Source organism: Streptopelia decaocto, assembly GCF_964273445.1.
Source record: "Streptopelia decaocto genome assembly, chromosome: 3".
NCBI lineage: Eukaryota > Metazoa > Chordata > Aves > Columbiformes > Columbidae > Streptopelia > Streptopelia decaocto.
In genome coordinates this window covers 120,380,950-120,393,616 of record NC_138656.1, presented here as the reverse complement: position 1 = coordinate 120,393,616, position 12,667 = coordinate 120,380,950, and the positions used below count along the sequence as shown (strand labels likewise).

At 51.4% G+C, this 12,667-nt stretch overlaps 1 protein-coding gene across 1 annotated transcript; it reads right to left on the bottom strand.

The window, feature by feature from the left end:
• Window positions 1–1,317: 1,317 nt before the first annotated feature.
• On the bottom strand, window positions 1,318–11,204 carry LOC309437498 (interferon-induced very large GTPase 1-like). The gene is made up of 2 exons (XM_082047973.1): window positions 11,132–11,204; window positions 1,318–7,277 (listed from the first exon to the last, which is right to left on the bottom strand). Exon 2 carries the CDS (start codon window positions 7,273–7,275, stop codon window positions 2,161–2,163), a length of 5,115 nt encoding a protein of 1,704 aa, XP_081904099.1. The 5' UTR covers window positions 7,276–7,277; window positions 11,132–11,204; the 3' UTR covers window positions 1,318–2,160.
• Between the last annotated feature and the right edge of the window lie 1,463 nt (window positions 11,205–12,667).

Sequence of the window (12,667 nt, the reverse complement as noted above, 5' to 3'; positions counted from 1 at the left end):
AGTCCCTGGGTTTGTTCAGCTGGAGCAGAGCAGACTGAGGGCAGAGCTCATGGGCTGCAGGTTCCTCAGCAGGAGCAGGAGGGGCAGGCTGAGCTCTGCTCTGTGACAGTGACAGAGCCCAGGGAACGGCAGGAGATGTGCCAGGGAGGGGCAGTGGGACATGAGGAAAAGGTTCTTCCCCAGAGGTGCTGGACACTGAACAGGCTCCCCAGGGAGGTGTCACGGCCCAACCTGACAGTGTTCAACAAGAGACTGGACACCGTCCTCAGACCCACGGGGTGACCTGTGGGGTGTCCTGTGCAGGGACAGCAGTTGGACTCCATGATCCTGGTGGGTCCTTCCAGCTCAGGAGACTCTATGACCATCAACTCACCTGACACCCCCGCCTGCACTTGAGACCCCCAACTCACCTGCTGGTCCAGCTGGAAGTTTGCTGGTGGGTTCCACACACGCCCCACGCACCCTCGGTTTGGGGACACAGACACTCGCTCCCCCAGCAGCCGGGACCAGCACGTGGGCTGTGACCCACGGTCCTGCCCCCGCTGCCGCTGCTCAGCCCGGCACCCGCCTCCCTCAGCGCTGCCCAGGGAGCTCATGGGCAGGAGAACATCCCCACCCGGGGGAAAAGACCCCACTCGCCGTACTGGGACCCCAGTCACTCTCTCCAATAGCTGCACTGGGACCCCCCTCACTGCAGTAGCTGCACTGGGACCCCCCTCACTGCAGTAGCTGGACTGGGACCCCCCTCACTGCAGTAGCTCACACCACAGGCCAGGGCCACCCAGAGCCCCAGTCTGACTCCAGTAGCTGCCCCAAATCCACTCACACCCCACAGGCCTCACCAGTCACTGGCCCCCAGCCCCTGCAGCTCACACTCCCAACATGAGCTTTGTTTCCTGACGGTGTCTCCATAGAGGCTTTGCCGGGATATTGGGGGTTGCTTCCCCTTTTTTCCCTCCATTTCCCAGCTGACCAGCTCCCCGCTCAGATAACCTCGCTGGAATAAACCTTCTCAGCCTCCCAGCCACCATCAGTGGGACTGACCAGGCTGGGTTCCCACCACCGCCTCCCTTCTCATTTGTGGGGCACATCTGTCTAACTCCCTGTTCTGCTCTGTGGCTTCCTCCCCTTCTTATTATCCCTTGAGACGCTCAAGAGGGTCCTTGAGCAGACACCCTGAAAGGAGCAGACACTCCTTCCACACACCTTTCCACAGACCATGGCCCAGCTGCCACCCGCCTGTCTTCACAGCCCAGACGCTGAAGTCACGCACAACTGGGGCTCACCTGAAAATAAAGGATACAGAGACCAGCCCTGTCCAGCTCAACCACTTTATTAGCAAAGACTGCGGGGGATTATCCTGACCCACGGCTTTGGGCAACTCTCCAGGAGGGCTCGGGCCTTGGGTTTCCAGCGGCGTTGCAGGAACTGTGCAGCAAAAGCCTCCGACCAGCCCACGGGTGCAGGCCCAGCTGGTCACACGTTCTCCAGACCACGGCTCCGTTGCCACCAGCCTGTCCTGGCCGCACAAACACTGACGTCACACACGGCCGACGGCTGCCGGAGAACATGCGGAGGAACGTAATTCTCCACGTTGGTCATCCAAAGGCTTTTGCTCAACAGCGAAGCAACGGCAAGAGCAGTTGCTGTCCCGGCCGAGAGCTGCAGGAAAGCTCCCCAGGTCCAGGCACCTGCGTGGGAACGGCTCAGCTCAGTGATTCTGTCCCACAGCCCTTTCTTTGAGTGTGACAAGTACTCACTGCAGGAAAACTATTGCTTTGCCGTGTCACTTATTGTCTCGCAGCCGCTGATAAAACCGGTACTTTCTAATGCTGCCTTTGCTCTTCACCTGGCTCTTGGTCTTAATCTTGGCCATAGGACCGCTCGCTGCAGGAAGGTTTTTCTTTTTTGCTCTAAGGCACAGCGGAGGTAAATGCTCATGGCAAGAAGGGAAGAGGATTCTGAACTTATTTTGAAGCAAGGGAACTTCTGAGCAATGGCAGGAGTAGCACACCTCATTTCACCCATTTTGTGAGTAGCTAGATATAGTTTTCTTAATGTGGCTTGAGATCATAGTCATTATAACAATATTTTGTGGACAGACTTGTACTACGGTCATCTAAAATGCAAAGCAGTTGCGGTTCTTCATGTTAACTTGATCTAAATCTTCTCCAGTTCCTCAAGCACTTCCTGCTTTGTAATTCTGTGCCACGACTCAGGGATTTCTCCTTTGCCCTCAAATTTCCTAATGTATCGGTCTTCTATATTTTCCCTGAAACGACACACAAACCATTTCCAGTATGCCAGCATGGATGGATCGGGAGGAATGTTCCAAGAGGAATAAGGAGGTCCTGCATCCCGGTATCTCTTGTAGGGGATCCATGTGTCTGCACCAATCCTGAAGAGATTGTCACTTGCAACACTACTAGAACAAATATCAATGATCAGATTGTCTGTATTAATCCACCACCCTCCTGCCAAACCTTGTGTACGATGGTAGACAACGCGATGGTCTCCATCGTGGTTCGGCATGGTGTTTGTGCAAACCGCCCCACAGAAGGGACACTGCTCCCAGCACCCTGAAAACTGCTCAGCCAGGATCGTGTGGGGCGGCCTTTCAAACCGGCTCATATCAGCTCCAGCAAACTCCTCCCTGAGCTGATCTTTCAGAGGAGCCAGTGCTTGTGCCATGGCATTGTTCAGGAACTCCATGTCTGTTACCTCCTGATGCTCAAGGCCCTTCAGGTCCCTTCTGGGCAAGCTCAGCACCTCTCCAAGTGCCCTGCAAAATTCATCCAGCCAGAGAGAGATTTGGTCTTTTCTGTCTTTTCTGTCTTTGACAACGTTGGTTGATGCAGAAACAGCCGACTGGATTCTCTCATAGCAGTGAGTAAGGGAGTCATCTAAGAACCTCTCCAGCCTCCTGTTCTTGTCTAAGCAGTGGGTCTCAACACGTGTCTTGATGTAACTCTGGAAAAAGTCTCTTGGGAAATAAAGGTACTCCTTGAAATTCTCAAACTTTTCTTCTTCTGCCAGGTATCTCAGTATGCAGACTTCCAGAGAGGATCTATTGCCATTGAAGTCTGGGATTTTGCCCTTCATGTCTCGAGCTATGGCCAGAGCTGTCCTCTCATAGACCGCCTGGCGAAGAGCTGGGCCGATCTTGTCACACAGGAAAACAGCAAATGATGTGACACAAGTGGCTCCTTGGCAGGAAATCTGGAAACATGTGAAGAAATCTTCTTTCTTGCTCTCCAGGTAGACGACTGGATCATTTGCTCTTTGGAACGCTTCATGCATGGCTTTAAACCTTCCTGCTGCCATTCGGCACAGATACAGTGATAAATCTATTCTGTAATCTTTATTAAAACTGTATTTTGCATTGTTAGGGACAGAATTCATACCTTTCTCTACTTCATTTAGAATTTCATGAATAAAGCTTGGACTGTAATCCCTTTTCTCCTTTTCCTTCTTATCAATGTTTGCCCACACATTGGCTATGATGTTGTCTGTAATGCGGTGTATGCTGTCCTCATCAGCATTATCCAAACTCTCAGTCTTGAGTCCTAGCCATTTCTTTTTCTTAGCGACATGTTTCTCCAAGTCAACAGAAAACTCTGGATGTCTGGGAAATGTCCTGATTCGTTCATGTAAGCGAGACTCCTTAAAGCGATCTAGGAAGACATTTTCTATTTGCACATCGATATCAACCTGTTCTGGAGGGGGAGCAGCAGAGGAGACTTCAGCAATCCACTGTGCCCATAGAGACATGAAGTTGTCTCTCAGCTCCCTCTCGCTCAGGCTCTGGCCTTTCAGACGCAGAGCCAAAGCCCTGCTCCTTTCCAGGAGCTCGTTTTCGTATTCTGACCTCCTTTCCTCCAGTTTACACTGGTTCTTCTTTAGTTCTATAAGGTTCTCACACTTCTTTCTAGTCTCAAGAAGAAGAGATTCTTTTAGGTCTTTCAGCTTCAGTTCCGTGTTGCCTTTCCACTGGACCAGTATCTCACAGTCTATGTCTTCCCTGAAAAACTTTTCCATGTCTTCACTAATGGCCTCACTCGTCTCTTGCACTTGTTTTTCAAGGTGTTCTCTGCTGACCTCCTGCAAGTCCCCGTTCCGAATTTTATTGTCCAGTTTCATTTGCAGGTCTAAGAAGTGGCTCCTCAGCTGCCAGGACCACTGACTGAATGCGGTTTCCAGTTTCCTGTAGGCAGCAATCTCCACTGAATTCTTGAAGCTGAAAACAAAGTTTTCATTCAGCAAAGCATTCCAGAGGTCACTGATTCGAACTTTCAAGCTCGAGAGCCTCAAAATGCTGCCGTGTGCCTCCTTCTTGGCTGCTTGGAGGAGTTTGCTCTTTAATTCCTGGACGTTCTGGCTGTAGGTGGGATTGGGTCGTGCCATTGGGGGGTTTCCTTCCCACAGGTGAGCAAAGTAATGGATGTGGGTGTTCACGTCAAAGCGGATGACATCGCTGAAGGAGGAGACATCACAGAATTCCTGCTGGGCAGCTGTCTGGGTCATCTCATCCAGCTTTTCCTGCAGACGTCTTTGTCCTTCCATGTTCTGCTCCCTGGCAGTTGTTTCTGCAACATTTTGGTGCACAAACACGCAGCCTGGAGAAAGTTTTACTCGCTTCATCCTCAGAAAAGCCTGCACAGCAATCTGAAGGACATCTTGCATTTCAGAAGGATTTTCTCCAAAGATATTGATCAGAGTCATGTTGCCAATGCCAATGACAAAGGTGGCCAGCTCGTTGTCGTGGTGGAGAGACTGTTTATTGGCCACCTCTATGGCGCGGAGTCCCTCTGTGTCAACAACCAGCATGTAATCAAAGCCCAGATCCTGTTGCGGCTTCTTGTCCACTTTAATTAGCTGCATAAACGCTCCCCGGGTGCATCTCCCTGCACTGACGTTGAACTGAAGACCAAACATGGCATTCAACAGGGTCGACTTCCCTGTGCTCTGGATGCCAAGCACTGACAGAACAAATACTCGTTTGTCCCCCAGCTTCTCAATTAATCTGTCAAAGATTGCTCCGACCCATCGTAATGGTACGTAAGAAGCATCACCATCCATCAGCTCGATGGGATACCCGGAAACCATCAGATCAGCTGCAATTTCAGGTAGTTTGACAATATATTCTTCCTTTGAGTTCGTTGATTCCAGAGCTTCATAAATCTGCCCGACCTCTCTCAAAATATGCTCAAGGCCAATTGATGAATCGTCCATTTTATTGGAGAGGGCCTCTAACTCTCTCTGCAACTCTTGTTTCAGATCATTTTTTTCATTGCTCTTCTTTATAGCCAGCACTCGAGACCATAACTGGTGGTATTGTCTCTTCAGGTCACCAAGGCTATCAGAGGACAGGTCATCCATAAAGACTTTCATCCACTGCAGGAAGTATTTCTTGGTATCTGCTGGCTGGGAGTGGAGAAAGACAAGGACTGATTTCATCAGAGGGTTGAGGGGGAATGCTTTCTCTAGTTGCTCTCTTCTTATCGCCCGCTTCTTTGATTCGATTTCACTCCGATGATGCTCTATGCTCTTGTTCCACTTTTCCTGCAAGCGAGTGAGTTCTTTGTCACTTTTGCACCACTGGTACCACAGTTTTCCTTGAAGAGGCAGTAGCCGGGACTTGATCTCAGACAACGGTTCTTTCTTCAGAAGCGTCACCAGCGCCGTTGCCTCTTCTTTGGCTGCCACACACGCCTCTGTATCTTCATCGACTAAGAACCCGAGCTTGCGAGCTTTGTCCAGGCAGGCGTCGAGGCTGAAAAGCGTGTTAGACCCTGCCAGGAGACCCCTGATTATTTTTGTCAGCTCGCCCGTTAATTCTGCTTCGTTTCTGTTCTTGAGACCAATTCTTATGTTTTGGCTGGATCGGCCAGCTGCAACACTCTCCTTTTCGGTGAAAAGACAAACCAAAGGCCTTTGCGACTGCCACAGCTCACGTAAAATTGTCATCCCTTTCTTGTCACTCTGATCAGTCTCGGATACGAGAGCCACGGTCACAGCGGATATCTCCTGTAAAAACTGTAGCTGTTGTTCGTGATCCCTTGCGTCTCCGTGCAGGTTACAGAAAGCAACACAGCAGTCAAAGCTGTCATCGTCACTGCCCCGGGGACAGTACCAGGAGATCTCCACAACACCTTTCATCAGCAAACACTCTCTGGTGCTGCCTTTGCAATCTCGGTTGAAAAAAGGGTTAAGTTTTTGTTCGGTCAGCAACAAATTCAGGATCTTGGACTTGGAAGAGGAGGGACAACTGCCGATCCGCAGGAAGGACACGATGGGGGTCTCGGCCTGATACATGAGTTTGTTATTGTAACTGTTACTTCGGACCTGCTTTCCTGACTTCTTGACTTCTTTCCAGCTCCTTTTGATTTGGCTGAGGGACCAGAGGGGGAACTCTATCTGTGAAGTGCAGGGGTGTGGGACCAGGAGGGGCAGTGCAAACTGGCAGAAGGCAAGCTTTGTTGCAATGTGCTGTCTCATGAAATCATCAGCGCAATGGAAAATTGCCATCTGGAGGTCCATGGGGTGCACGTGACTCTCCCTGCTGGCACATTCAGGGGCTTCTCTCTCCAAATCCATTAAAAAGTCATCAAAGGAATCCGAGGGTTCGTGCTCTTGCTCTGTGGGTTCTGGCACAGATGTGAGTCCTGGGTCGCTCTCGTCCTTGCAAGTCAGGTATCTCACCCGATAATCCACGGTTAATAGCTTTTGTAAGAAGTAAAAGGGTAGTTCACTGTCCTTGCTGGGCTGGCTGTCATGTAAAGATGTCTTGTATATGACGTGGAAATCTTCTGTCCCCATCTTTCTTGGATACTGACTTTCTAGTCCCAGGCGCTTAAGTAAGTGGAGGAACTCTTTGTTTGCAACGGCTTGATTTGCTTTGGATTTGCTGCTGTCTGATTTGGATTTGGACAGCCTGGAAGGCTCTACTCTTTGAAAAGTGTCTTCCATGTCTTTGGTTATATTGTGTTTCTTGAGATCGTCACATGTGTCAGAAGCTGCTCTTTTGTCTGTTAGTTCCAGGAGTTTTTGGAGCGCCCTTGTTTCCCATGGTTGCCGTACTGCGCACTCCAGCTTCAGGTAGTCTTCATATTGCAGATGTTTCAGGGCTTCTCTGGAGTTCACTCCCAGTAGCTCCGACAGTTTGGGCAGCCAGTGTCCAGCATCCAGTCCTTCCTTCTCACATGCTTCTGCCAGCAGTTTTTTAGCAAGACGTGCCTTTTCCTCATCCTTTTGTGTGTCCTCCTGTGAAGCCATGGCTGTGGAAGACAAAACAGTCTGTCTTTAAGGTATGTGACAGAGGCCATGGCCCAGGGGATTCCTTGGGGGCACCCAGCTGACCCCAACTGACCCAAGGGATATTCCAAACCATCTGACGTCAGGCTCAGCATGGAACCTAGGAGAAAGCTGGTGGGGTCATTTCTCAGGCACAGGCTGGGCATCAGTCAGTGGGTGGTGAGCGATTGCATTGTGCATCACTTGTTCTGTACATTCTATATTATTATTATCATCATTATTACTTTCTTCTCCTTTCTGTCCTAATAAACTGTCTTTATCTCAATCCACACAGTTTACCCTTTTGTCCCCAACTCTCTCCCCCATCCCATGCAGGAAGGAGAGCAAGGGAACAGCCGTGTGGTGTTGAGCTGCCTGTTGGCTTAAACCGCAACATCCTAAACCCACATACCCATTGTGTACATTAGCCCAGGGACAGAGGCACAGTGTGAAACTGCTGATGCAGAGTCTCTTCTGCACACAACAAAAGGTGCCCATGAGTGACTCAGGAATAGGGCCGAATGCTTGTGCACCACAGAGCATCACGGGGAGGAAGAGCAAACCTGGACATGAAGCCAAAGCTCAAACTGACTGGAATTTCAAAAGGATTCCCCAGTACAGGGGTCCTCTCCCAGTGCCCTCCTACCTGCTGACCTCTGGAATACTGGTCCTGCTGCCGGCAGCCACCAGCAAGGGAGGGAGCAGGACCCAGGCCTGCTTTCTCAAGGGGAGAATCACAGAATCCTTTTGTTGGAAAAGACCCTCAAGATCATTGAATCCAACCATTAACCTCACACTGCCAAGTCCATCACTGCCCCATGTCCCTAAGAACCTCATGTCCGTCTGTCCAACCCTCCAGGGACGGTGACTCCAGCACTGCCCTGGGCAGCCTGTTCCAATACCCCACAGCCCTTTGGGGAAGAAATTGTTCCCCACATCCAACCTCAACCTCCCCTGGGCAACTTGAGGCCGTTTCCTCTGCTCCTGGCGCTTGTTCCTGGGGAGCAGAGCCCGACCCCCCCTGGCTCCAAGCTCCTTTCAGGCAGTTCAGAGATCAGAAGGTCTCCCCTCAGCTCCTGTTCTCCAGCTGAACCCCCCAGGTCCCTCAGCCGCTCCCATCACACTTGTGCTCCAGCCCCTCACCAGCTCCGTTCCCTTCTCTCCACTCGCTCCAGCACCTCAAGGCCTTTCTTGTCATGACGGACCCAAAACTGACCCCGGGATTTCGGGTGCAGGCTCCCCAGTGCCTGTTCCACGGGCACGGTCACTGCCCTGGGCCTGCTGGCCACACCAGTGCTGGTACAAAGAAGAAGATGTGGAAGGATGCAGAGCAGTTTGAAGGATGGAGAACATGAAGGATTGTCAGAGTCTGATAAGGATAACAGCTGAAACCTTGTGGCAAAACCAGTTCATGCAGCCACAGGAAGATGGTAAATTCAGTATAAGGTGAATTGCAATTTACATATCAACAACAAGCTAAGGAGCCACAGCCCAGGCTGGCTGGCAATACAGGAGGTGGGAGATTTGCCAGGGGGCACAGAGCTCCACCTTCTGATACGCCCAGCATGGCACAAAGGGAAAAGCTGAGACCCTTCAACATGGCCGGAGATTTGTCAATCTTTGGCAATCACCCCTCATCCCCAGACTTTTCTCTCTTTCACAATAACACCTCCACAAAACACCAAACATTATTCAAGCGGGCAACCCAGAGGGCTATAAAGGCCCATCTTGTGCAAGCACTGGCAGTGCCCACCCGCCATCGTGAGGACCACTCTGCCCACCGGTCTCACCACATGAACATGAACAAGACAACCGAGGACGCCGCACATCGCTGGATCTGAGAATGCGAACTCCATCACGCATAAAACGGAGCCATAAGGGTGGTGAAATCTTTCCGTCTCTTTTATTTTCTTTCTTTCCCATACTTCTACATCTTTTGCTTTTCTTTTCATAAGTAAGGTAGTGACGTAAGCTTTACAGCCTCGCATATGCTGCATCATTTTAATAATTGAACCTACAATAATTTAAATCCTTCTGCCACCAAATCATATACCATTTGGGCCAAGCTGCAAAATAAAGGCTTTTGTTTATTGACCTTAAGTACTGTGTTCACTGCTTTCCAACCAATGGGACCCACGAACCGGAGTCACTTCTGTCCCCCACTCAAAACCCTGGGCAGGACATGACAAGGATGCTGAGCTGGCTGATCTGTGAGAGCAGAGCCTGGACACCAGCTCCAGGCAGGAGGACTCAGGCTGCCCAGTTAATGTCTGTGCTGTCCAATCAGGCTGCCCAGGCAAAGTTTGGGGAACAGCACTGAAAATGTGGCAGCACATGCCCCATCTCACCACTGGCCAGATCCTGCATCTGCTGCTGTGGGTGAAGCTCCAGACCCCAGAGAGAGGGGAGGAAACACCATCGTGTGTTGGTCCCCACCAGCGACTAAGGCCCCACCAGCAGCTGGTACACTCCTGCCAGTGGGACAGAATCACAGAATCCCAGAGTGTCAGGGGTTGAAGGGCCCTGGAAAGCTCATCCAGTGCAATTCCCCCATGGAGCAGGAACACCCAGCTGAGGTTACACAGGAAGGTGTCCAGGCGGGTTGGAATGTCTGCAGAGAAGGAGACTCCACAACCTCCCTGGGCAGCCTGGGCCAGGCTCTGCCACCCTCACCCCCAACAAGTTGCTTCTCCTCTTTCAGTGGAGCCTCCTGTGTTCCAGTTTGCACCCATTGCCCCTTGTCCTGTCACTGGTTGTCACCAGAAGAGCCTGGCTCCATCCTCCTGACACTGCCCCTTTCCATCTTGATCCCCAGGAATGAGTCCCCCCTCAGTGTCCTCTTGTCCAGCTCCAGAGCCCCAGCTCCCTCAGCCTTTCCTCCCACGGGAGATGCTCCACTCCCTTCAGCATCTTGGTGGCTGCGCTGGACTCTCTCCAGCAGTTCCCTGTCCTGCTGGAACTGAGGGGCCACAGCTGGACACAAGATTCCAGGTGTGGTCTCCCCAGGGCAGAGCAGAGGGGCAGGAGAACCTCTCTGACCTACTGACCACCCCCTTCTAACCCACCCCAGGTACCATTGGCTTCCTGGCCACAAGGGCCCAGTGCTGGCTCATGGTCACCCTGCTGTCCCCAGGACCCCCAGGTCCCTTTCCCCTGTGCTGCTCTCTAATAGGTCATTCCCCAACTTACACTGGAACCTGGGGTTGTTCCTGCCCAGATTCAAGACTCTACACTTGCCCTTGTTCTATTTCATTAAATTTTTCCCGCCCAGCTCTCCAGCCTGTCCATGTCTCTGGATGGCAGCACAGCTTCCAGTCTCACCACTCCTCCCAGCCTGGTGTCACCAGCAAACTGGCTGACAGTCACTCCAGTCCCTCATCCAAGTCATTGATGAATATATTGAATAATACCGGTCCCAGCACTGACCCTTGAACACTCCACTAGATCCAGGCCTCAACTGGACTCTGCCCCATTGACCACGACTCTCTGGCTTCTCTCCTTCAGCCAGTTCACAGTCCACCCCACTACCTGACTGTCCAGACCACACTCCCTCAGTTTAGCAGCAAGGATGCCGTGGGAGACTGTGTCAAATGCTTTACTGAAATCAAGATAGACCACATCCACCGCTTTGCCATCATCTATCCACCTGGTTATGTCCTCATAAAAAGCTATGAGGTTGGTCAAGCCACCCACCCCCTGCCCAAAACCCCATTTTTCCTTCCCTGACGTCTCTCGGTTGACAGGAAAACATGTGAAATACAGAGCAGAAGACAAATGAGATCCCTGCTCTGTGCTGATCCCCGGCTCCCCCTCCCACAGCTCATCCCCGAGGTCCTACCGTCTCCCTCGGGTGCTCGGCAGCTCCCAGGCTGATACCAGCCCCCCCAAAACTCTCTCTTTTATAGTCCCCGCTCCCCAGGGTGGGTCATGGTTTCCTTATTTATCGAGGCAGCAAAGAGAGCTTCAGCCTTCCTGGAAATCACACCATTGCCTGTAGCAGAGTATGGAAGTGAAACCTGGCAAAGCTGCTCCCTGAAACTGGAGCCAAAGGCAGCAGGTGCTGGGCAGCACTTGGAGACCTTTGATGGGAATGTCCCAGTCCTGCTCCTCATACCCGAAAATCGGTGACTCACAGGATGGTTTGGGTGGGAAGGGACCATTAAATCTCCCCCAGTGCCACCTGTCGAGGGTTTAGATTGCGGGGTGACAATCAAACCCTGGCAGATGTATTGTTAACCCCCTCTCCCCCCCACTTCCCCCTTTTGCCCCTCCCTCTCCCCCCTTCCCACTCAGGACAGGCGATCGGGAGGGAAAGAAGGACAGAGAGAAGAGAGTTGGAAAAATTAACAGTGTTTTACTAATGCTACTAATAAGAATAGAGAAAATAATACAAAATATACAAAACCAATCTTGAAACTCTCAGCAACTGCAGAGCCGGCACCCAAAGTCCTGGATTAGACTCTGCAGCCAACCGGAGCTGGATTCAGTCTGTCACTGGCCTCAGTTCGCAGGGACGACTCGCAAGGTCCTCTCCTAATGTCGCCAAAAACAGAAGGGAAAAGGCAAAAAGGCAAAAAAAAAAAGGAACGAGTTCCTCGTGATTTCCCACTTTTATATGAAGTATTCACGTGAATGGAATGTTACACACAGTTGGTCAGTTTCTTGGTCACTTGTTTCTCGTCGCCCCTCTCGTGAGATGTCCAGCCATGCTTATCAATAAGTTTGCATTCCATTGCTAGGTTTACCAAAACATGTGTCTGGTTCTCCAGGAAAATGCAGTTAATATGAAGGCTTTAGCTGACAGGCCAATTCACTAAAAGAGAAACTTGTTTTTAACAAAACCAGGACACCACCCCTGCCATGAGCAGGGACATCGTCACCAGCTCAGGCTGCTCAGAGCCCCGTCCAGCCTGGCCTGGGATGTCTCCAGGGATGGTTCAGCCACCACCTCTCTGGCCAACCTGGGCCAGGCTCTCACCACCCTCAGCACAAACAATTTCCTCCTCATGTCTGGCCTGTCTCTCCCTCCCTGCCAGGGTGGCAGTCGTGGGGGCTGAAGAATAACACAGCTCCAAATGAAACACATTTTTTTTTCTCGTTTTAGCTGTATGACTCTCCCTAGAACAAGCAGCATCTTAAAACCCCCTCAAATTTATGCCATTAAACGCTCTCCCAAGTATTCTGTGTCTTCCTTGTGCTGATGATGATCAGGTCCCTTTGCAGCTCCAGCATCTCACAGGCTGGGACGAGACCAGGCTGGTGGGGGGTGCTGCTGGTGGAAGGAGCCCCCCAAACCCACACTTTGCTTCCAAAGCAGAAGACGTGTCTTGCAGCAGGGTGTTCGTCCTGCTGCGGTTGGGGATGTTTCCCTTTT

Coding starts and splice junctions, on each gene's coding strand:
- LOC309437498 (XM_082047973.1), bottom strand. CDS start 7,275: ATGGCTTCACAGGAGGACACACAAAAGGATGAGGAAAAGGCACGTCTT.